This window comes from Brassica napus, chromosome C1 (genome assembly GCF_020379485.1).
Source record: "Brassica napus cultivar Da-Ae chromosome C1, Da-Ae, whole genome shotgun sequence".
NCBI lineage: Eukaryota > Viridiplantae > Streptophyta > Magnoliopsida > Brassicales > Brassicaceae > Brassica > Brassica napus.
In genome coordinates, this window is record NC_063444.1 from 11,853,077 (window position 1) to 11,876,990 (window position 23,914).

A 23,914-nucleotide genomic window follows, 5' to 3' on the forward strand; every position below is an offset into this window, starting at 1 on the left:
AAGGTTCCAATCCCACCATAGACGACGTCTCTCTCTCTCTCTCTCTCTCTCTCTCTCTGTCCTGAAGGCGCATCCTCCGACGATGCAAAGCCACCACGGACGACGTCTGCTTCGGTCTTCACAGCGTCTCCTCCGACGAGTGTCTCGGTCCTCACTGAGATCACTTCCCAAGTAATTAACTTTCTCATTTCATTCATATTTATTAGCGTTTTAAAGATTATTTAGCTAGCGTAAGGATCAAGACTTGGCTCTGTATTTTAGCTTAGGCTCTGTATTTAGCGTAGTGTGTTGAAGTTGGATCATGTCGTAAGTTCATTGTGTTGCTCGTTTTGACAGGGTTGAGGCGATGTGAACGGGTTTACACATCCAGTTCTTGCGAGAAGCAAACACAACTTCAGATTGTCTTTGAGGTTAGTGTTCAAAACTTGAAATCATTTTCTTGCCATTTTCTTAATTGCTAGGGCCGGTTAGTAGTTAGTTTAATCAATGGTTGTAATGAATGCTGGTTAGTGAATGTTTGTTGTGATGAATGTTTTTGATAGTAGTTAGCTTAATGAATGCTATTATTTTTAATGCTTGTGATAGTTGTTAGCTTTATGAATGCTTGTTAGAGTTAGGCAATAAATAAGTTAGATATGTGTCTACTCAGCTTTACTCTTCTCAAAGAGTAAAGACAGTGAAAAGAACCGTAACAACATCTTCTTCTCTTTTCATCTATAACAACATCTTCTTCTCTTTTCTTCTATAAAACCGGGAAAACATCTTCTCTTCCTTTTCATCATTCAACATCCTTCTCTTTACTTCTTCTTTCTCACTTGTTTGACATAGTAATATGGATTCTAGTAATCCATATAGTCACACGTCCAAGTTTGTGAAACTTTTTGAACTGTCAACAAGATTGTAACCTTCCCAAACCCTTTCCTTATGAAAGCGGTTCACAACTCCCTGTGTTCAGTACTCAACCAACTGAAACTGCAAGCTTCTGTGGAGACTCACGTTCAGTGCGCAAAGAAAGAAGTAAATGGCCTCCCTCTGATGATCTAGTGCTCATTAGCGCCTGGTTAAACACCAACAAAAATGTTGTAGTCAGCAATGAGCAAAAAGCAAGTACTTTCTGGGGCCGCATTGCCGATTACTTTACAGCTAGCCCGAAGGTGGCCGGAGGTGATAAGCCAGAACCTCTTCAGTGTAAGCAAAGGTGGCAGAAGCTGAATGATCTTGTTTGCAATTTCTGTGGATCATATGCGGCAGCAACAAGACAGAAAACTAGTTGTCAGAGCGAGAGTGATGTTGTGAAACTGGCACACGAAATATTTTTCAATGATCACAAGATTAAATTTAATCTCCACCATGCTTGGGAGGAGCTCCGCTATGACCAGAAATGGTCTGAGCATGCTACTAGTAAGCTTGGTGGAAACGGTCAGAAGAGAAAGTGCGAGGATGGAGCAGAAACAGCAAGCTCTCAAGCAACCATCAATCTAGACGAGCAACCTACCAAACGGCCAGCTGGTGTTAAGGCTTCAAAAGCAGCTTCTGCAAAGAAACCAATCGTAGATAATGAGGCTTCATTAAAGTTTCAGACTATGTGCTCTATTAAAGAGAAAGACTTGGCCCTGCAAGAGAGAGTTTCGAAAATGGCTCTGCTTAACAGCCTCATTTCAAAAACAGACCCACTTTCTGAAATAGAACAAGCAGTAAAGACTAAGCTTCTTACAGAGATGCTGGATAACTAGGTGTATGTGTTTAAATCGAGTTCTGTTCCTGTTCTTGTGTAATGTATGTGTCATCTTCTGTTCCTGTTATGATAAAATGTTTTCGAGTTTATGTGTATGTGTTTAAATCGAGTTCTTTTCCTGTTCTTGAACGAAATGTTTTATTTATATGTGATAAGTGAAACTTGAGTGAAATGTTTTATTTATATGTGATAAGTGAAACTTGAGTGAAATGTGTTATGTAAATGTGTTATGTATATGTATCTTATTGCCTTTCTTCCCGTGTGCAGAGAGAAAGAAGTCAGGAGACAACGGAGCCAAAATGCAAGCTGTATGTGAGTTGAAGTCAAGAGACACGAGTTGAAGTCAAGATAAAATGCAAGTTGTATGTTTGTACGTCCGTGTCATGCCTTTTGTATGTTTCTGTCACGAGTTTTGTAAGTTGAAGTGAGGAGTTTTGTATGTAAGTGTCACGAGTGTCTGGTTAACAAGCTGTATGTGTCACGAGTGTTGGTTGTGTCACTCTTCTCTCTTGCTCTATTTAAAGCATTGTAATGCATTTCATTGTTTTCACTCTACTCTCATCATCTAAAGTTTTCATAAAGCATTGTCACTCTTCTCTCTTCCTCACGAGTGTAGGTTGTGTCATATTAAATTGTTTTCACTCTACTCTCTCTTGCAAAACACAAGTTACAAAGTCTTCTCTTCCACCACAAAGTTTTCTTGTCTTCCCCTTGATAACAAAGCCATTCTCTTTCATTGATCACAAAAAAAAAAAGAGTTTTTTCTCTTCTCTTTCAAGTTACAAAGTCTTCTCTTCCACCACAAAATAAAATTCTATGGCTTCATCTTCTCATAACACTTTTGAGGGAGTAGATGAATTTGATCAATATTTTGATCAAACGTTCGAGGATTTGTGCATAAATCATGATGATCAAGAAGATACAAGGAAGAAAAGAAAAAAACGAGTCCACATTGAAAGAAACCATGAAGAAGGCAATGTGCGTTTATGGAATGATTATTTCAGCGAAACTCCAACATATCCTCAAAATCTATTCCGACGGCGATTTAGAATGAACAAACCATTGTTCATGCGTATTGTTTATCGACTCTCCAATGAAGTTGAATTCTTTCGACAAAAGAAAGATGCTCTCGGAAGGTCTAGTCTCTCTCCACTTCAAAAGTGTACAGCAGTCATTCGTGTCTTGGCATATGGTAGTGCGGCTGACGCTGTTGACGAATACCTCCGACTCGGTGAAACTACTACTCGGTCATGTGTGGAACATTTTGTGGAAGGAATAATTTATTTATTAGGCGATGAGTACCTAAGAAGACCAACACCCGCTGATCTTCAACGTCTACTTCAAGTTGGTGAGTTCCATGGATTTCCCGGGATGATAGGAAGCATCGATTGTATGCATTGGGAGTGGAAGAATTGTCCCACCGCTTGGAAAGGGCAATATACACGGGGTTCAGAAAAACCCACAATTGTTTTAGATGCGGTTGCTTCGTATGATCTATGGATATGGCATGCGTTTTTTGGACCTCCAGGTACCTTAAATGATATCAATGTTCTTGAACGCTCACCTGTTTTTGAAATATAATAAAAAGTCAAGCTTCGCAAGTCACTTTCTCTGTCAATGGAAGAGAGTATCATTTGACTTACTATCTCACCGACGGTATTTATCCGAAATGGGCAACTTTTATCCAATCTATTTCAATGCCACAAGTGCCGAAAGCGGTTTTATTTGCTCAACATCAAGAAGCTGTCCGAAAAGATGTCGAGCGTGCTTTTGGAGTCTTGCAAGCTCGATTTGCCATTGTTAAAAACCCCGCGCTTTTTTGGGATAAAACCAAAATTGGGAAGATTATGAGAGTATGTATCATACTCCATAATATGATAGTAGAAGACGAATGAGATGGATATACTCTATTTAATGTTTCAGAGTTCCAACAAGGAGAAGAGACCGGAAGTTCACATGTCGATCTCGATTATTCTACGGATATGCCTACAAATATCGCCAATATGTTGGGTGTTCGAACAAGAATACGTGATAGACAAATGCATCAACAACTCAAAGCTGATTTGGTTGAACATTTATGGAGTAAATTTGGACGTGACGAAGACAACAACTGAGTTCGGAATGTTTCTTTCAAATTATTCTCGTTTATTTTAGTAATCCTTGTTTTTAAAAAAAAAATTTAAAAGGTATGTTTAAAATGTTATATTTTATTATGTTTTATTTAATAAATAAATTTTATCTTTAAAAAAAAATTATTAAGAATCCCTATTTAAGAAACTACCATTGGAGCACACATTTTTCATAGTTTTTTATCTAAAGTTTTTAAGTACAAAAAGGTACAATCAATTAATTAAAAAAGCATTAAGAAACTCATTTAGGGTAATAGGGTTAAAGTTGCTCTAAGAAAATAATAAAATCTAAAAAGTAACAAAAATTTATTTTAAAATATAATTTAAATTTTAAGTTTTTATTTCTGCACATGGTGCAAAAAAATACATAATTAAGGTGTTTTATCTTAAGTAATCTCTAAAATAAGGATATTGCTCAATATATATACAATGATCAGCTAATATAAATTTAACCATTGGTAGCGCATAGTAACAAACAGATTAATCAGTTTAAACCGGGAACATAGCAATAAATTAATCTCTTAAGTAATCTCTTGGAAGCATAGTCGAATCAAGATGAAGTTAGTTTTTCAAATGACACGCCAGTTAAATAAGTAAAGAGTATATATATGTCCAATCAAAAATAAAGGAGGATCCGAGAACATTTTCACCCATGTCTAGTTTGCTATTATTTTATCCTATAGCCACATAAACGATCCAGTAAATATATCCAATTTTCATGTAGTGAATGTTCAACTCTTAATCAATATAGATGTATATATCTACAGCCGATCCTAGTTTATATAGGAGTGCAACTGTGCAAGCAACAATAACAGAAACTTCTATCTAAGCGGCTAAGTATAGATCCAAAGATACTCAGTTTAATCGAGCGTATGCATGTTCAAATAAGGGCAGTTTTCAAACAAAAAAGAAATGCATTTTCAAATATCATTAGTGAGTTTATTTCACAAATAATCCCTTTAGCCATTTCATTTGAAAACTAAAAGAAACTACTTAGTCTTCTAAGGGCAACATTATAGGTGGTCCCTTAGGCTGGGTCCTTCAGTGTAGGGTCCCTTAGCTTTTAACTAAAAACGCTAAGGAACGGCCCTTAAATAAGGGACTTTAGAGAAGTCCCTTAGCGTTTTTAGTTAAAAGTTAAGGGACCCTACGCTTAAGGGCCCAGCCTAAGGGACCACCTATAATGTTGCCCTAAGAATCAAGGCTCTGAATTCGTAGCAACATTTTAATAATTTTATACACATACTGTATTGTGTTTCAACAAAAAAAAACACGTATACTGTATCAATCAATTATTTTTTCTTGCTCTCAATAATTTGATTTACCAATATATAATTGAATTGGTTCAGTAATAGCACGAAAACGCGTATGGAGACATATCACATCATCCAAAGTTACTTAACTTAAGATGATAAAATATAGTTTTATTGGCTTTAGTATTTAATCAATCGATAATTAATAACAATATAACTATATTCGATCCAAAATAGAGTGACAAGAAAGATTTCTTGAAAAAGAGTGTCAATGTCATCTTGTTAACACATTACAAAAACAACGAATTTGTTCATCGGGACGTACGACTCAGCATGCCTTGTACGGGATGTTGCTTTGTTTAATTGACTGAATGGAACTTAATTGATGTTAATTATATAGGATCTGAATGGTAACGTGCGAAAAACGACGGAACAACTACGGTATGGCTCTAATAATAACAAAAAATAGATATAAATAAACTTTTTTACCAATATTAACGACGGTGCAGGACGGTGCGATCCGTCACCATTCGAACCATAATACCAAAAAATTATACGGATTAAGTTACTCAAAATATGTATATCCTACATAGATCGATATTATAGGATACTAAATAAGGTCCCTACTAAATAATATACCTCTGGAGGCTGGAATGTTTACATACCTCAACATAAATTGATAGTTTTTTTTTTGGCATAAAAGAATATTAAAGAAAACACAAAAGAATAGTTTTTTCTTAAGAATTAAATCGATAGTTTGTGCGGGAGTTGCCTAACATAAATCAATATTCTCTTTTTTGAAATCAAAATTCTAAACTTTCTTTTCTTTTTAAAAAAGTGATGTCAGACTCAAATAGTATTTTTTATAGAAAAAAACACTCAAATAGTTATTAATTTGATTATTTAGATAACAACTGCAAAATTTTATCACGAATTCTTTGATCATATTTCCTATTTTCCCTATTTTATCTTTGATGTGTCTCCTTTTATTTTTTAAATAAGGACCAATTATTAGAAAATAAAGCTGAAACGGTCAATCATGCTTAAGAAACATATACATATAGTTGTTTATATACATATACGGGACCGCAAAATATATACAAAAGTCCTGTTCGTTTGCTCACCAGGTGATCCATCTGGATGAAGATGCAAATCGATGTTCGTTTTGTGCATTATAATGTTACATCTAGATGGATCACCCAGCTGAATTTTTAAAAACTCATCTCAAATTGTCACCCAAACGAAGGCGAGTCTTGATGGTGCATCTGGATGCAGATGCATCTAGTTCAGTCCAAAATGATTAATGACAAAAATGACTTTTTAAAATCAAAATATTATTTTCAAACCGTAAATTCTATTTTCTTGCATATACATTTTTCCACTATAACAAAAAAATACATTTTCTCGCAAAAACTGAAAAACACACATTCCCGCTAAAACCGCAAGATGCGTTTTTCCGCAAAAAAAAAACGTAAAACGCACATTTCCATAAATACACATTTTTCGGTCAAACCAGTAAAATCACACTTTTCGACCAAAACCGAAAAACGCATTTTCCCGTCAAAACCGAAAAACGCATTTTCCAACCAAACCCCCAAAAAACGCATTTTCCCGCCAAAACCAAAAAAATGCATATTCCCGCCAAAACTCCAAAAAGCATTTTCCGGCCAAAACCGCAAAAAGCATTTTCTCGCCAAAACCGGAAAAATGCAATTTTTCCGCCAAAACCGGAAAATTAAATTTTCCCACCAAAACCGAAAAACAGAATTTTTCTGCCAAAAGAGGAAAACATAATTTTCCCGCCAAAACCGGAAAACACAATTTTCCTGCCAAAACCGAAAAACAGAATTTTCCTGTCAAAACCGAAAAACAGAATTTCCTCCCAAAACTTAAAAACATAATTTTTCCCCCAAAACCGGAAAACAGAATTTTCCCGCCAAAACCGAAAAAAACATTTTCTCGCCAAAACCGGAAAAAATGCATTTTTCCGCCAAAACCAGAAAAACACAATTTTCCCGCCAAAACCGAAAAACAGAATTTTCCCGCCAAAACCGGAAAAACGCATTTTTCCACCAAAACCAGAAAACACAATTTTCCCGCCAAAACCGAAAAACATAATTTTTCCGCCAAAACCGAAAAACGGATTTTTCCCGCCAAAACCAGAAAAACACAATTTCCCACCAAAACCAGAAACACACAATTTTCCCACCAAAATCGCGAAAAAGCTTTTCCCGCCAAAATCACGAAAAAAACTTTCCCGTCAAAATCGTGAAAAAAAACTTTTCTCGTCGAAAACATTTTTCCCGCCCTAACCGCAAAAATACATTTTTCCCGTCCAAACCGCAAAAACGTATTTTTCCGCCAAACCCATAAAAACGTATTTTCCGCCGAAACCACGAAAATACACTTTTTCGCCAAAAACACATTTTCCTCAAAAACAGCAAAAATATTTTCTTCCAAAACGGTAAAAATGTTATTTTTCCGCCGAAACGTAAAAAATTATATTTTAGTCATTTTATTAACAAGTCTACCTGAATGCAGATGGAAGTTAAAAAATGAAAAGCAAACGAACATTGTTGCATTCAGATAATTCATCTGGATGCATAAACGAAATGAAAAAACGAATAACACCCAGATGGAGCATCTAGATAGGACATCTAGATGGACCATCTGGATGCATCTTCCAGATGTACAGACGAACTGGGCCAAAGTAGCTAGTGAAAGGGGAACTTTACCAATGATGTCATGAATATTATTCGTGAGTAGCTTGTTTAAATTAAATTCATTTAAAAACGAATCGGTAGTCATATTGTGAGTGCTACAGTATTCTGTAGTTTTATTAAATGTTTGTTTATCACATAATATATTCATCAGTCACCACATTATTATACATTATATTGATGGTATATCAAATTATTAGATGTCATAGGACTAAAAGTATACATGGGGTCATAACACAAGCATAGATATATATACAAAGTTCTTTAGTTTGGTATACATATTAAAATTCTAAATTAATTTCGATATTTATAAATCTCTGTTATCATATGATATATCTGACTTGACAATTAACATTTCGTTACTATTAATATATAAAATACCGAAATGAAGATAGAAACAAGAATTACGTTTAATAAAGAGTGACCTAGCCACATCCACATGACAGAAATCTTACCCGAACGCTAAACATCGAAGAACATATCGATGTTGATGGCTTTTAAAAAAATCGATGTTGATCTTATCCACGTTGCGTGAAACCCCGTTTGTATTACTATTAACTAAATATACACGTATGAACATGAACTTCTCCATAATGGAGGACACATATATAGTGACTTCATATTAACATAAACTGAACGTATGTTTCTTTTTGTTAAAGCACGTACGCCTAGGCCTGGGCGTTCGGATACCCGTTGGCATTCGGATCGGGTTTTTCAGATTTTCGGGTTTACGCTTCTAGGTTCCATACTAAAATTTTATTAGTACGGGTCGGATTCGGATAATAACACTTCGGGTTCGGTTCAAAATTGTATTGCATCATAAAACCCATAAAGTAATCATATATCGTACGGATTCGGGTTATATCGGTTCGGTTCGGATATAACCAAAGTAAAAAAAAAAAAATTTGAAGTAAAATATAAAGAAAAACATCTAAATTAAATAAAAATTAATCTATCACATATAAAATTGATAAAATAACAATAAAATGTTAAATCAAACATGAAAACAAACATCATTAGTAAAAAATATGTATTACCTTATAGAGAGTAGACTTTTTATTTCAATGAGCAAATTATAAAATACTTATTTATAACTAATTGTCTACTTAAAGCATTTATTAGAATTTTAATAATTATTATTGTATATAATATTACCACAAATATTGAATTTAATAATTGGAATACTTATATATATTTCAAAATATTTATATTGACTATTAATTTCGAATTTTTCGGGTTACCCGTTCGGGTTCGGTTAATAACACTTCGGGTTCGGATATTTTTTGTACCATCCTACAAGACCTGTTCGGTTATTTTTACGTTTCGGGTCGGATAACGGATCGGGTTTTTCAGTTCGGGTTCGGTTCGGATTTCGGGTTCCGGATTTTATGCCCAGGCCTACGTACGCCTATTTCACACGTTACACGAAGAATTCAAACGAACCGGTTATATTTTTATTCTTTTTCATTTGTTCTGGTGAGATCATAAGCAGAAATTATATTGTATCATAGGTTGTCAATTGTCATGGTTTCATATACCATGTCGACATACGAATAAAGTATATAGGTGTATATATATAGATGATATGATGGACTATTCGATCACCAAGTAATATAGAAATAATTTTTTCGTACATATATTTTGAGAGATATTAACCCAATCAGCAGTATTGCTATGACTGGTTATATATATAATCGTGAAAATAAAATATATAATAACTTGAGAATAGAATAGAAGGCTACAATCGTGAAGCAAAATTTTGTATATTCATTAATCTAGTGTCACTGACTGATAAGGCTAATTTAACTTAACATGAAATATTACTTGTTTTATATATTTCATTTGATAATATGCACTATGTCATCACTTTAAACTTTAAAGTATAAACTACAGCCATAAAATAGTACTGTGCGTTGAATGCTTTTGTGTCTTATCATATACTCATATTCAATAAACTACTTAATTCATATTCTAAAAAAGTTTTTTCATACTCTATAACTGATTAAAACAATCCAGATAGTTTATTAACTGGAAATAAGGATATAGACGAAGACGAAAGCATATCAGTATTTTTGTCTATATTTAAATTTGAGAGACTAAAATGTTTTACAAACTTATATCAAGCATGTCTGAGATAAAAATAAAAGAATTTTATCTATTGGTCTATATCTACCTAACAATCTATGTTCTACGATAAAATTGAATGAAATTTAATATATATATATATATATATATACACTAGAATATTTTATATACACAAATAAACATTATTATTATAGTAAACAAAAATAGAAGAAGATATATTGGAGAATCTGCCTTCAGTCTTAGTTGGAAAATTTCGTACTACGGGCTTAAAGGCATCCTGATAGATGCGTGGGCTTCCCGGACCAAACTACACAAGCTTAGGAGTTTTTCTTCGCCATACGCATATATAAAATATTTAAAAATGTTATATATAAATAAAATTTTTTATTTTTCTATTTTACTTTATTAATTTAAAAAATAAAATCATAATGTAATTGTTTTTAGTTTAATTTATTCAAGTTTACTTTGACCTTTTAATTTTGCATTATTTAACTTTTGATAAAAATAATTGAAATTTATAAAGTTACTTTATTATATTATTATTTATTTAATTACCATTTTTAAATATGTCTATTTGTAAATATATAAATTATTTCTAATAATATATACATTAAATAAAAATAACTTATATACGTTGATAAAATATATTTTAAACTACACTTATTTTAATAATAAAAATATGATTCATATATTGATGTAAAATTTTAATATTCGTAACTATTATTTATATATAAAAACATATTATTTTAATAATTATAGAAAAGTTATTAGGTATCATAAAATCTTACCAAAATGAATATTTGCTGAGAAAAAATATTTTTGATATATAATTTATTAGTTATTACTATATTATGAAACTTTTCCAAAAATATAAATCCGTATATAGAAAATCATCATTATTATATTTAAGAAATTTTACGAAAAACATAAATCTAAATATAGTAAATTTTACATGTCACAATTAGATTTATGCCATGTCATATTTCTTTTAAGCCATGTCATCATTTTTTTGTGAAAGTTAATGTAGTGATGACATATACACAAATCAAATCTTAAATATAGTCTAGGGGATTATACCCTCCAAAATGAAATTGAACGTTTTTTTAAATAGATTTTTTTTATTAAAAGAAGCGTATACTATATAGTATATACTCTTTTTTGGCTAAAATTTGGTGCAGCTTATACGATATACTTGCAGCACCATTCTGTATAATATTTAAATATCATCCAGCTCCTCGTTATGTGAACATAAGGTAAGCTAGACTTACGTACCACAATAAATACACACATAATTTACAAGTTTGAAGCTAATGACAGAAGTCACAGAACCTTTACTATCAAAAGTGCTTGTATTCGTCATACATATGCATGTAATATTTGATATAAAACAGATATGAATTATTCTGAATTTTGGTCTATAACCTCTAACAGAGATTATTTGTCGGAGATGGATATTCGACAAGATAACAACAATTGTCTTTAAAATATTTATGTTTAGGTACGAATTGACTTTTTCAAAATCTTAATCAATAAATTTTAAAAGTTAAATGACTAACGGGTTTACGTGGGAAAACGAAAAAACAAACATACTACAAACAATCTACTTGTATATAAACCGATGTTGCCCAAAAGGCATTTCTCGTCAATACTTGTCAAAGATAAAAGAGGAAACGAAATCTGGAAGAGGGAGAGATATATATGGGTGAGGTGCTTCTATGGATGAAGGAGACCTGGAAGCAGTAGTTAGAGGCTACTCTAGCTGCTCTGATGCATTTTCCGGCAAAAGCTCCGGTGGATTTTCACCTTCGTTTTGTCTTCCGGTTGAGACAGCTAGTTTATACGAAGAGGAGATGGAGACAACCGGTTTAGACGAACTCGGTGTACTCTACAAGCCCTTTTACACTAGCTCCACACAAACCCTCACGAACCCCGTCTCTGTTTCGGAAGATTCAGGACGTTCCCGAGATGGTAAGAAACAACGCACACATGGTTGTCTTCTAGCTAACGGATCAAGAGTTAATCGCATCCGAATCCCTGAATCATGGAAGAGGTCGGTTATAGCTGAAGTTTTTGATGTTCTTGAAAAATTGCTGAAAATATCTAGATTATTCTAAAAATAACACATAAAATTTTGATTTTAAGTCCTCTTACTTACGATAGTAAGTAAGAAAATAGTTGTATACATAGACCATATAGTTACCAAAATGGTTTTAATCTCCAACTTGATTTTGATTTTAAAGTCTCAAGAATATATGGTCCTAGCTAGTTGAATTAAATAAAATATGTAATATGATTTTTAATTTGGACAGCAGGAAGAACCAACAGAAGAGAGTAGTTGGGCAAGTGAAGGAAGAGAATCTGCTGTCGGACGCATGGGCATGGCGTAAATACGGGCAGAAACCCATCAAAGGATCTCCATACCCAAGGTCCTAATCCAATCCCGGTTTAGTTTGATCCGATACATTATCTTAATCAAACGTAATCAGAATCGCTGGTCCTGATTCTCCTGAACATAATCAAACTTAGACCCTCAAACTGTTACAAAAATATATATTTTTATTAAATTTTTTACTCAATTGTTTAAGGTTTTCAAAATCTGAAGTCAGACTCTGATACGACTACTACCTAATCTCTCAATTCGTGTTGTGTTTTCTTTAGGAGTTATTACAGGTGCAGCAGCTCAAAGGGGTGTTTAGCAAGAAAACAAGTCGAAAGAAATCCTCAGAACTCGGAAAAGTTCACCATAACATATACGAATGAGCACGATCACGAGATACCAACCCGAAGAAACTCATTAGCCGGTACAACCCGAGCCAAATCTTCCAAACCTAAACCGTCAATAACCAAAAAATCAGGAAAGCAAGTGGTTTCGTCTCCCACAAGTAACCCCGTGATCACATCCGGTGATGAATCGTCTGTCGTGGTTCAAGCCATGGAGGTTGCAGAAATGAGTACCTACCAAACAACCGGAGAAATCGAGGGCACGAGTAACAATTTACCAACGGATTTGTCGTCGGATACGGGACATAATCCGAGTGATTTCGATGAAATATTGAATAGCCCAGAGTTTATCAATGGGTACTTATGGGATTACTAGAGAATGTTATATATTCAAACTTAGAGCATCTCCGATGTATTATTCCATATTTTACTTCAAAATGGTGCAACACCAAAATAGAGTAAAGTTTTACTCCAATGTATTACTCCATTTTTTACTCTAAAATAATATAGTTTATTAATAATTGTTAAAAATACCTTATACTTATAAAAATTTACTAATTAACCCCAACTATTTTATGTTTACAAAAATTATTTAAAATATAATTTATTTAAATTAAACATTTATTATTAAAAAGTACAAGAAATCATAAAAATAAAATAAAAGACAATATATAAGTTGGTTTAATAATCGCATTAGAATATTTTTATCACAAATGATCAACTAATGCATTTCGTAATGAAACATAAGCTTTTTTATCTTTGATATTCCTAAATCGAACAAAACACTTTTGAAATCAGACATTTTCATCTTCTGCAATTTCGGTATCTAGAGGTGAAGCTTCTCTTCCAGATTCAGTTGGTGCATCAAATTCACACGCATCCTCAATTATCATGTTTTGTAAAATTATACATGTAGTAATGATGTCATGTAACATATTTTTTTCCAAAACCGAACATGTCTTTTCACAATAGCGAAATACAACTGTAGATCCTTTTAGGTTATCTTTATTTTATATTATTATTATTTTTTAATTATAGTATATATTTTTATGTAAAATTATTAAATAATGGAATATCTTGTTAATTTATGTTATTGTATCATTTTAAAATATTATTTAAGTAAGAAATAAAAAAAATTCAACACCAAAATGGAGTAATGGAGTAAATGGAGTAACCCTAGCCATTACTCCATTTTGGAGTTGAAAATGGAATGGAGTTAGAGAAAATTTTACTCAAAAATAATGTTTGGAGTAAAAAATGGAGTAGGGTTAGAGATGCCCTTGCATTGAAGCCGTTGATAAAATGCATTTATAGATTCAAATTAATGTCTAGTCTCTTGGATATTAGAGCGTCTTGGTTCTCATCTTGTTTCCACCTTAACCTGTAAATTTAATCAAATAAAATCCTACATTCTTCTATTTCCCGTAATACAAAAGTTAAAACAATCACTACTTTTTAACAATTCAACTACAAATATATTTCTAGGACGGTTATTTTAATATTAATCTAGAAAAGGCGTCGTCTAATCATGAGTCTCTTTGTGATGCATTAAACTGAAGGATAAATGAATCAAGTCTCTCTCTCTAGCTTTCTTTCTCTAGAGTTTCCTCTCTAGATTTTCAGCTTCTCTTTTGTGATTCCCTCAATCAGAAAAAGCTTTAGACCAAAACCTCTGTCAGATTGTAAACTGAATTAACATCTCCCTCACCTTACTCCTTTCGATTTCCCCCCGTCTCTTAAAGTTACCAACTATGTCTGCTGAAATGGATAGAGCTCTCTTAGCCTTGTCTTTCAAAGATGATGATGATGGTCCTTTCACTCTACCAAATCTCCCGCAGTATTTCGCAACTGAAAGGAATGCATGCAGCTTAATAGGACGACTTCTTAACCCAGAATTTCAAAGACTGCCAAAATTGATCCTCGAACTACCAAGGAGGTGGCAGAAATCGGAAAGAGTCAGGGGATTTGCTCTGACTAAAGAAAATTTTCAGTTTGTGTTCATGCATGAACACGATCTTCAGGAAATTCTAGAAAAAGGCATGCAAACCTTCGATGATTGGGGATTAGCAATGGATCGATGGGTAGAGAAACCTCAGCCTGGATTCCTGCAATCAGTCTCGATCTGGGTCAGAATCAGTAACATTCCGGTTAATCACTACACCAAAGAAGCTATCTCTGAGCTTGGAGATCTTATCAGGCGTGTTGAAAAAGTCATATTTGATCCTGAAAAACCTCAGAGACAGGATTATGTTCGAGTTAAAATCAGGATTGAAGTCTCCAAACCACTAAAGAAAAAAGGGTCCTAAATCTCCCAGGTGGTGAACAGACAACAATTCGTTACTATTATGAAAAAGTTCAGATGCGATGCTACCACTGTCAGAGATTAACGCATGCAAAGGAGCGCTGTCCTTTTCTTGAACAGGCTCAAGGAGCTAGTGATCAGTCAACTGGATTCATGTCTATCTCTCAGACTCCTCTTCCGCAACGGGTTCTTGAAGCTACTGATCCTCTGTATGGAGTTTTAAAGGAAGATCAAGTGGGAATTAATCCTCTCTCGGGTCGCCCGCGTATTGCTCCTGAGATTCTACAAGAGATGCGCAATTATCTACTAGCTTCAAGCTCTGAAGACAGACATGTTCGTGAACAAAGGGTCATTGCTTCAGTGAAAGATTCAGAGATGAAACTGGACTCACAGAGATCAGTGATGCAACTCATCCCCACTTTGCTGTTTACTTCAGTCATAAACAAAGGAAAAGGGATAGTTGTCTCTGATGATAAAGAGGAAAGAATGGGCCACTCTTCTATCCCGAACCCGCAGCCTAAGCTTATGGCAGCAGCAATCTCCTCAGGACAGACGATGTTCAACACCACAACTAACGTCTTCTGTAAACTATCGCTACCATCCCTTCAACAGTCTCAGGTGAATCAAACCAGCTCTCTGATTACTTTCACTGCTGAACCTGCTAGCTCCAAGGAGAAGGTAATAAGGAAGCCAAGAAGATTCAAAAGAATCTACAACTCTCGTAAGAGGTCTCAGAAGTTACCTCAGGCTCATGATCACCAAGAGGTCACTGAAGGAAGTGTGAACAAGAAAAGGAAAGCTGAAGATGATTTGGCAGGTGTATCCAAAGCTGCAAAGAGCAATGCAGCAAAGATGGTCCCGCGTGAGGGACTGTCCAATGCGTAAATGAGCATCATCAGTTGGAACTGCCGGAGACTGGGGCGTACTCAGGAGCTGACAGTTCAACGACTCAAGGAATTGCTTAGCGCACACTTCCCTGAAGTCTTTTTTCTCATGGAAACGATGAATTCTCGGAATACTCTAGTAGATCTCCAGGCATGGTTAGGATATGATTGTCTATTCACTGTTGACCCTGTAAATATCGGTGGTGGTCTTGCCCTTTTTTGGAAGAACAGTGTAGATGTAACCTTTCTGTATGAAGACAAGAATCTTTTGGATGTACATATATTCTATGAAGGAAAACAGTTTAACTTGTCTTGTGTCTTTGGAAATCCTAATGTCAGTCTTAGACACTTTGTTTGGGAACGTCTAACAAGGATTGGGATAAATAGGAAGAACAGTTGGTGTATGTTTGGAGACTTTAACGAAATACTCAACAATTCGGAAAAAACTGGTGGTCCTAGAAGAAGTGATTCCTCTTTTGTTCCGTTCTCTAATATGCTTGAGGGATGTGGCATGTCTGAACTTCCCAGCTCCGGGAATAGTTTTACTTGGGGCGGTAGAAGAAATAATCTCTCGATCCAATGCAAACTTGACAGAGCCTTTGGAAACAAGCAATGGTTCAATCAATTTCCTGCATCTAACCAAGTTTTTTTAGCTAAAAGGGGCTCTGATCATCGTCCTGTTCTGATCAAACTCCTATCATCTCAAGATTTTTACAGAGGGTCCTTCAAATTTGATAAAAGAATGTTTCACAAAACCCTCAGTTAAAGAAGCCATTATTCATGCTTGGAACAGACCGGCCTCTTATCAATATTCAGTCTCGGCTTGTATCAGACAATGCAGGAAAGCTTTAAGTCACTGGAAAAAAGCTAACAAAGCAAACTCTCAGGAAAAAATTACTAGCTTGCAAGATGAATTGGAACATGAAGAATCAGCTATGAACCCGTCATATACGAAGATCAGCAAACTTAAAGGTTCTCTTATTTTGGCCTATAGAGATGAAGAAAACTTTTGGAAGCAGAAATCTAAAGACAATTGGATTTTATATGGTGATGGAAACACCAAGGTCTTCCATACTGCGGTCAAAATATCAAGGGCAAAAAATCAAATCGTCAAACTCATAGACAAGAACGACAATGCACAAAGATCAGAAGCTTCGAAAGCTCAGGTTGCAATACAATATTTTGATGATCTCTTTAAATCTTCAAACCCAGAAGACTACTTTACTATGCTCAGAGGTTTAACTCCAAGAGTCACAGAGAAAATGAATCATCAGTTAATCAGGAAGGTGACATCTGAAGAAATCAAAGAAGCAGTTTTCTCAATAAAACCGGACAGTGCACCAGGTGCTGATGGTATGTCTGGTTTTTTCTTCAAGTCTTATTGGGATATTGTTGGCAAACAGCTAATGAAAGAAGTTTTGCATTTTTTCGATTCTGGTTCTATGCCTACTGAATGGAATTACACACAGTTAGTTTTGATTCCGAAGAAGATGAATGCAACTCTTATGCCTGATCTCCGACCGATAAGTCTTTGTTCTGTCATGTACAAAACAATCTCGAAGATTATTGCTTCAAGGCTTAAAGAGTTCCTTCCGGATATAGTTTCACCATCTCAATCTGCTTTTGTCTCAGACCGACTGATCTCCGACAATATCATCATGGCGCATGAAGCTATTCATAGTCTCAACACTCATGAGTTTGTCTCAAGCAACTTTATGGCAGCCAAGACTGATATGTCGAAAGCATTTGATCGGGTTGAATGGAATTATTTAAAGGCTTTATTGCTCTCTCTTGGTTTTCACTCTATTTGGGTATCTTGGATTATGGCATGTGTCTCCTCTGTTCAGTACTCTGTTCTTATCAATGGGCAATCCCATGGATTAATATCTCCACAAATGGGTTTAAGACAAGGAGACCCCATCTCGCCTTTCTTATTTGTGCTTTGTGCTGAAGGATTAACTTATTTACTCAACCAAGCTTCTGATGAAGGTCGTCTACATGGTATTCAATTCTCGAGAGAAGGCCCAGCTATTCATCATTTATTTTTTGCAGACGATAGTCTGTTTCTCTTCAAGGCAGACATTCTCCAATGTCAGGTTTTTCAAGAGATCCTACAAAAGTATGAAAAGGCTACAGGGCAAGTCATCAACTTAGCAAAATCTTCTCTCACTTTTGGCAAGAATATTGACCCTGTGCTGAAAGAACAGATTCAAACTTCACTTGGGATTTTGTCTGAAGGTGGAGCAGGTACATATCTAGGCTTACCCGAATGTTTTAGTGGATCTAAAGTTCAACTCCTAAACTACATTCAAGACAAAATGAAAGGAAGGATGTCTAGCTGGTATACTAAATTTCTTTCTCAAGCCGAGAAAGAGATTATTTTGAAGTCAGTAGCCCTTGCCATGCCCATTCATGCCATGACCTGTTTCAGGTTACCTAAAACGACTTGTAATAATCTCACCTCAGCAATGGCTAATTTTTGGTGGAATTCGTCAGAAGACAAAGGCAAAATACATTGGCTCAGTTGGGACAAGCTTTGTATCTCTAAAGACTTAGGAGGCATGGGGTTCAAAGATATTGAACTCTTCAATCAAGCTCTTCTTGCCAAACAAGCGTGGAGAATTCTCTCATCTCCATCCTCACTCCTTAGTAGATTTCTCAAAAGCAGGTATTTTCCTAATAATTCCTTCCTGCCTGCTTCATTAGGTTCTCGGCCATCTTATGCTTGAAGAAGTATTCTCTTTGGTAGAGAATTATTGATAAAAGGTCTCAGACACATGGTTGGAGATGGTAGTTCTTTATATGTTTGGTCTTCTCCTTGGTTAGTTGATGGAGATCGAATGAGGATTCCTCTTATGAAAAACACAATGATCGATCTCAATCTCAAAGTCAACAGCTTAATTTTGGATGGTTCTCAAACATGGAATCAAACCTTGTTAGATGATCTTTTTTATCCTCAAGATAAAGAAATCATTCTCAAAATCAAACCGGTTACTTCTTCATCAGACTTTTACATTTGGAATCATTCTCGTTCTTGAGATTACTCGGTGAAATCAGGTTACTGGCTAGCTGAAAGAGAGGCTAAAAAGGAAGCTTTTGTTTAAGGAAACACTCTTCCTTCTCTGAATGGTATCAAGGATTACATATGGTCTTGACACGGAGCCAAAAATCAAAATTTTTATATGGAAAGCAATTAGTGGAGCCTCGCCAGTTGCTGATAAACTATCTGAGAGGAACATAAAGCTTGATACAAGATGCCAAGTCTGTGGTCTAGAAGGAGAATCGGTGAATCATGTTCTTTTCACTTGTACTATTGCTAAACAAACTTGGGCATTGAGTAATTCCCCGTCAAGCGGTTTTGATCCTAATTCAGTCTTCTCAAACATCTTCTACGTGCCAAAGACGAGTAAGAATTACCTCATTCCAGAAGAAATCAGAAGAGCAGGAGCTTGGATCTTGTGGGAATTATGGAAAAACAGAAATGCCTTCTTTTTTGAAGGAACTTTAAACCTGGGGCCCCCTTTCATCAGCTCAATCTACAAAAGTGTAGACCATTGGTTCCTTATCAAGTCTATTGAAAAACAAGAAAAACTCATTGATTTGGAAAAGAAAAAGAAGAACATTTTTGGCTGGAAGCCACCTCCTATCTCCTGGCTAAAATGTGATATTGGTTGTGCATAGGATAAGATCAGAAAGCAAAGTGGAACTTCTTGAATCCTTCGCAACAGAGAAGGTAAAGTTCTTCTTCATGGAAGAAGATCATTCACCAACATACAAAACAAACAAGATGCTTCTCTAGAAAGTTGGAAGTGGGGTATGGAATGTTTAAAAACACTTTAGTATGATTCTATCATCTTTTCAAGTGAAGATCACGATTTGATTGAAGCTATTTCTAAACCTCATGCTTGGCCTTCTCTTAAGTTCTACTCTTCAAAGATTTTACCACTTTTGAATGAGTTCCAGGACTGGAAAGCACAATTCAGCTCTCGACACAACATCAAAGGAGCCATGCTTATTGCAGAAAGTGTGATTAAAAAAGATCTCTTTCAATCTTACATTGCTAGAGGACATCCTTCTTGGCTTACTTATCTTTTTGTTTAAGTCAAAATCCCCTCTATGTTTATGGTTGAATTTGTTCCTTATGTAACACTTCAGGATTATATTTTTATAAACTTCTAGCGTTTAAAAAAAAATAATCATGAGTCTCTTAAATATATTATATTAGTAATTAGTATTTAGTAAATTTTGTTTAAAAAAATACTTGCTGTATGACACATATAAGGTTAAGATTTTTTTGGAAGTCTCTCAGATCAGAGACATTTCTGGTTTCCCTTCCCTCTTTTTCTCACCTTTTCAATTTTTATATCAGAAATAAACTTAACGAACGATCTGACCCACTGATGTGTATGTTAGATAAACTTAACCATTCCTACGCTAGGTTAAAATGAAATTTCTTTCTTCTTTTTATTCTCTCTCCAGAGGGCCTAGACAGCTTATTTTTGCATTATAGACATGTGAGGCTTATCCCGAAGGTTCAGAGCCCGAAGCTGGTTTCAGATTATAGACCCATAGCTCTATGCAATGTGGTCTATAAATTGATATCAAAGATCCTTACGCTGCGTCTGAAACCTTTTCTCCATGGCATTATCTCGGAAACCCAATCAGCTTTCGTACCGGGAAGAGCTATTTCCGATAATGTTCTCATAACACATGAAATCCTCCACTACCTCAAGATCTCTAATGCCAAGAAGAAGTGCTCAATGGCATTTGATATCTTGCATATTCACATTGTTTATCCATTTATTCATGTGCATTTTCATCATATAGATTAGGATTTAGTCATGTCTGGGTTGCATTTTGCATACATATGTCTCTATCAGGTATTGGAGTACCACATGGAGTTCCTGGAGACACTTGGGTGCATTTGGAGCTCAAAGGAGGTGATTAGAGTGATCTTTGGACGAGCACTGCCTGGAGCGACCAGCCCATAGCGACTATCTCAAGTCACTCCAGCCAGAGCGACCGACCGGAGCGACTCCATGAACTCGCTCGCCCTATACGCTTCAGAGCGACCTCCTAGAGCGACAAGACGAAGTCGCTCCAGCTCCTAGAGCGACCAGTTCAGAGCGATAAGGCGAAGTCGCTCCAGCTCCTAGAGCGACCTCACCACAGCGACCAGTTCAGAGCGACACAGCCAGGTCGATCGCGAGGAACGACCCGGGAGCGACGTCTTCGGAGCGACACAGCCAGGTCGCTCGCGAAGAAACGACCCGGGAGCGACCTCTCGCAGCGACGTGCCGAGGTCGCTCCACGTCTATTTGTTTGGCCGAATTCATGTTTTCTCAAGGGCCTTTTGGTCATTTCATTATGCACGTTTTTATTTTCTAAACCGATGTTTTAATACTCTGTAAGCCACCAGGAGGAGATTATCTTTTGATCTATTGAGAAATACACAAAAACTCTCTTGAGAAGTTCATCTCTTGGATTTTGATTGTTATGTTCTTGTGTTATTGTTGATTTCTTATCTATTTCTCTACATGATTAATCTGAAATCCAATATGGGTTTAAGAGGAATCATGGAGATTAGTGAGTAATCACCTTTTGAATTCATGGGTTAGGGAGATCAATGGTGATTAGGTTAGTTCTAGGATGTTTTAGTGTAGATCATTCTTGTTCCTTGCTAGTAGAGTATTCGTAATGCATCTTCTGAGTTGGCCACTCAAAAGTTGATCAATAGACATTTCCCACCCGAAAGGTGTTTGATGAAATGTCTGAGACAACTCTTTTAAGCTTTTAGTATACTTTGCCAAAGACATTTGTTGTTAAAGATGCTAAGATAGCTAATAGACTTGTTAGTAATGATTGCTTTCATATTATTCAACCAAAGACATTTGATGTTTGAGATATGTTAGCAAATGAGCATTCATCTAGACATAGAGCTTGCTTAGAATTGTGTCTAGGTTTAAGGTTGATAGTTTGATTGATCATTTGCCATCCTTAGTTCGATACTTGATCACCCAAGGTCTAATCCCTATGCCCATGAGTTCTCTTTTCCCTTAGTCAAGAAAGTATCATTCTGTTATTGCTTTCTAGTTTTAGTCATAGCTTAAAACCCATCTAAATCATTGGTTGCACTTAGATTAAGTGAGTACTTGCATTCTCAGTGCTTTGATATCCCTCAGAACTGGTTCGACAATCACTATACTACAACATTTGTCTTAGGAGCCTTGAAAACTCCTAACATCAAATTGGCGCCGTTGCCAAATTCTGAGTAGATTTGAACATTGAGATTTAGTCACTTACTTGAGACTAAGTCATTTTTATTTTCTTTTGTTACTGATTCTTCTTCTTAACCTACCTTTAACTTTCAGGTGTATGAACTTGAGGAGCAGGGGTCCCACAAACCTAGTTCCAATAGTAGCAGACATCAGAGCTTTAGAGAGGGAGTGTGTTCGAGCTAGAAGAGAAGAAGAACAACAACCCCACTTGCAGCGATTGGATATTGATATGGCAGATCCACCGCAAGGGGCAGAACACCAACCACGGGCAGCTCGACCCATTGGTACTTATGACCGGCCCAACATTCATGGTCACAGACTGGGAATCCGAGCACCAGCTGTGGCAGCCAACAACTTTGAGATCAAATCAGGACTCCTCAACGTGATCGAGAACAACAAGTATCATGGCTTGGCTCTAGAGGACCCATTCGATCACTTGGACAGGTTTGACAGCTACTGCGGGTTGTCAAAAACCAATGGTGTGTCCGAAGATGCCTTAAAGCTCAAGCTATTCCCTTTCTCTTTGGGGGATAAGGCACGTCAGTGGGAGAAGTCTCTACCCAGCGACTCTATCACCACTTGGGATGAGTGCAAGAGAGCATTCTTGGAGAAATTCTTCTCATCCTCAAGAACTGCTAAGCTGAGAAATGAGATCTCCAGTTTCCAACAGAAGAACTTGGAAAGTTTCAGTGAAGCCTGGGAGAGATTCAAGGGCTACCAAGCTCAATGCCCACACCATGGTTTTTCTAAGGAGAGCTTGCTGAGCACATTCTACCGTGGTGCTCTTCCTAAGTACAGGGCCAGACTGGATACAGCTAGCAATGGGTTCTTCTTGGGGAGAACTGAGGAAGATGTAGAGGAGCTGGTTGACAACATGGTAAAGAGTGATGCAGTCTACAGTGGAGACCACGACAGAGGCAGTCGAACAAATGATAAGCAGACGAGGAAGGAGTTGAAAGCTCTACAGGATAAGATAGACATCCTCCTTGCTGATAAAGCCACACAAGAGCAGCTGCACTTTGTTGGTAACCCAAGCCAAGAGACACCCCCTGTTGTCCATGAGGTTGAGGGTTTGGAAGGTCAAGAAGAGCTGTGTTTCATCAAAAACAATGGTAGCTGGTACAAAAAAGAGCCCAACTTTCAGTACAACAACTACCAACAGAAATCCTATCCCAACAACCAACAGAGTGGTTATCCGCCTCGAAACAACCAGCAAGGCAGCTATCAACCTCAGCAAAACCCCTCATCTGGTTCCTCTGCTCCTCAAGAGAGCAGCACTGACACCCTGCTGAAACAAATCTTGGAGTCTCAGACTAGAAGTGAGAAGCATGTTGGTTATGAGTTGAAGAACCTTCATTCCAAGATTGATGGGAGCTACAATGAGCTCAACAACAAGTTCTCACATCTTGCTTCTACAGTCAAGAATTTAGAGAATCAGTTTGCTTCCATGAACACTCACCAGACTCGCCAGCAAGGATCTCTACCTGGAAAATCTGACCAAAACCCCAAGGAGGCCAAAGCTATCACCCTTAGGAGTGGTAAGCAGTTACCTCCTACAACCCTCACCAGGGATGCTGAGAAACTAGGTGAGGAGGTGGCCATCAACTTAGATGATGAAGTGGTGATTGTTGATGAGAAAATCAATGATGAAATCTTGGAGAAGATTGTGGAAGCCAAGGGTAAAGGAAAGGTTGGGGAAGCGAAGAAAACAGTTAAAGATGGTGAAGTTCTTGCTCCAGCAAGTGAGAATTCTTTTGTTCCTCCTCCCTATGAACCCAAACTACCATTCCCTGGTAGATTCAAGAGG

The 23,914-nt window shown here is 36.2% G+C and overlaps 4 protein-coding genes and 1 non-coding gene across 5 annotated transcripts; 4 read left to right on the plus strand and 1 right to left on the minus strand.

The window, feature by feature from the left end:
* The first annotated feature begins 832 nt into the window (after window positions 1–832).
* LOC106349813 (glutathione S-transferase T3-like) lies at window positions 833–1,733 on the plus strand. Its single transcript, XM_048743660.1, has 2 exons — window positions 833–867; window positions 956–1,733. Exons 1-2 carry the CDS (start codon window positions 833–835, stop codon window positions 1,731–1,733), a joined length of 813 nt encoding a protein of 270 aa, XP_048599617.1.
* Window positions 1,734–2,085: 352 nt separating this feature from the next.
* LOC125580973 lies at window positions 2,086–3,851 on the plus strand. Its single transcript, XM_048746308.1, has one exon. The coding sequence runs from the start codon at window positions 2,552–2,554 to the stop codon at window positions 3,314–3,316; it is 765 nt and encodes a 254-aa protein (XP_048602265.1). The 5' UTR covers window positions 2,086–2,551; the 3' UTR covers window positions 3,317–3,851.
* Window positions 3,852–10,836: 6,985 nt separating this feature from the next.
* On the plus strand, window positions 10,837–13,048 carry LOC106351289 (probable WRKY transcription factor 29). Its single transcript, XM_022694224.2, has 3 exons — window positions 10,837–11,972; window positions 12,232–12,348; window positions 12,581–13,048. The coding sequence occupies exons 1-3, from the start codon at window positions 11,638–11,640 to the stop codon at window positions 13,017–13,019; spliced, it is 891 nt and encodes a 296-aa protein (XP_022549945.1). The 5' UTR covers window positions 10,837–11,637; the 3' UTR covers window positions 13,020–13,048.
* Window positions 13,049–14,394: 1,346 nt separating this feature from the next.
* On the plus strand, window positions 14,395–15,830 carry LOC106349812. Its single transcript, XM_013789778.1, has 2 exons — window positions 14,395–14,892; window positions 15,066–15,830. Exons 1-2 carry the CDS (start codon window positions 14,395–14,397, stop codon window positions 15,828–15,830), a joined length of 1,263 nt encoding a protein of 420 aa, XP_013645232.1.
* A 6,914-nt stretch (window positions 15,831–22,744) lies between these two features.
* LOC125580986 lies at window positions 22,745–22,851 on the minus strand. Its single transcript, XR_007318698.1, has one exon. It is a non-coding gene; the product is annotated as a small nucleolar RNA R71 (small nucleolar RNA).
* Between the last annotated feature and the right edge of the window lie 1,063 nt (window positions 22,852–23,914).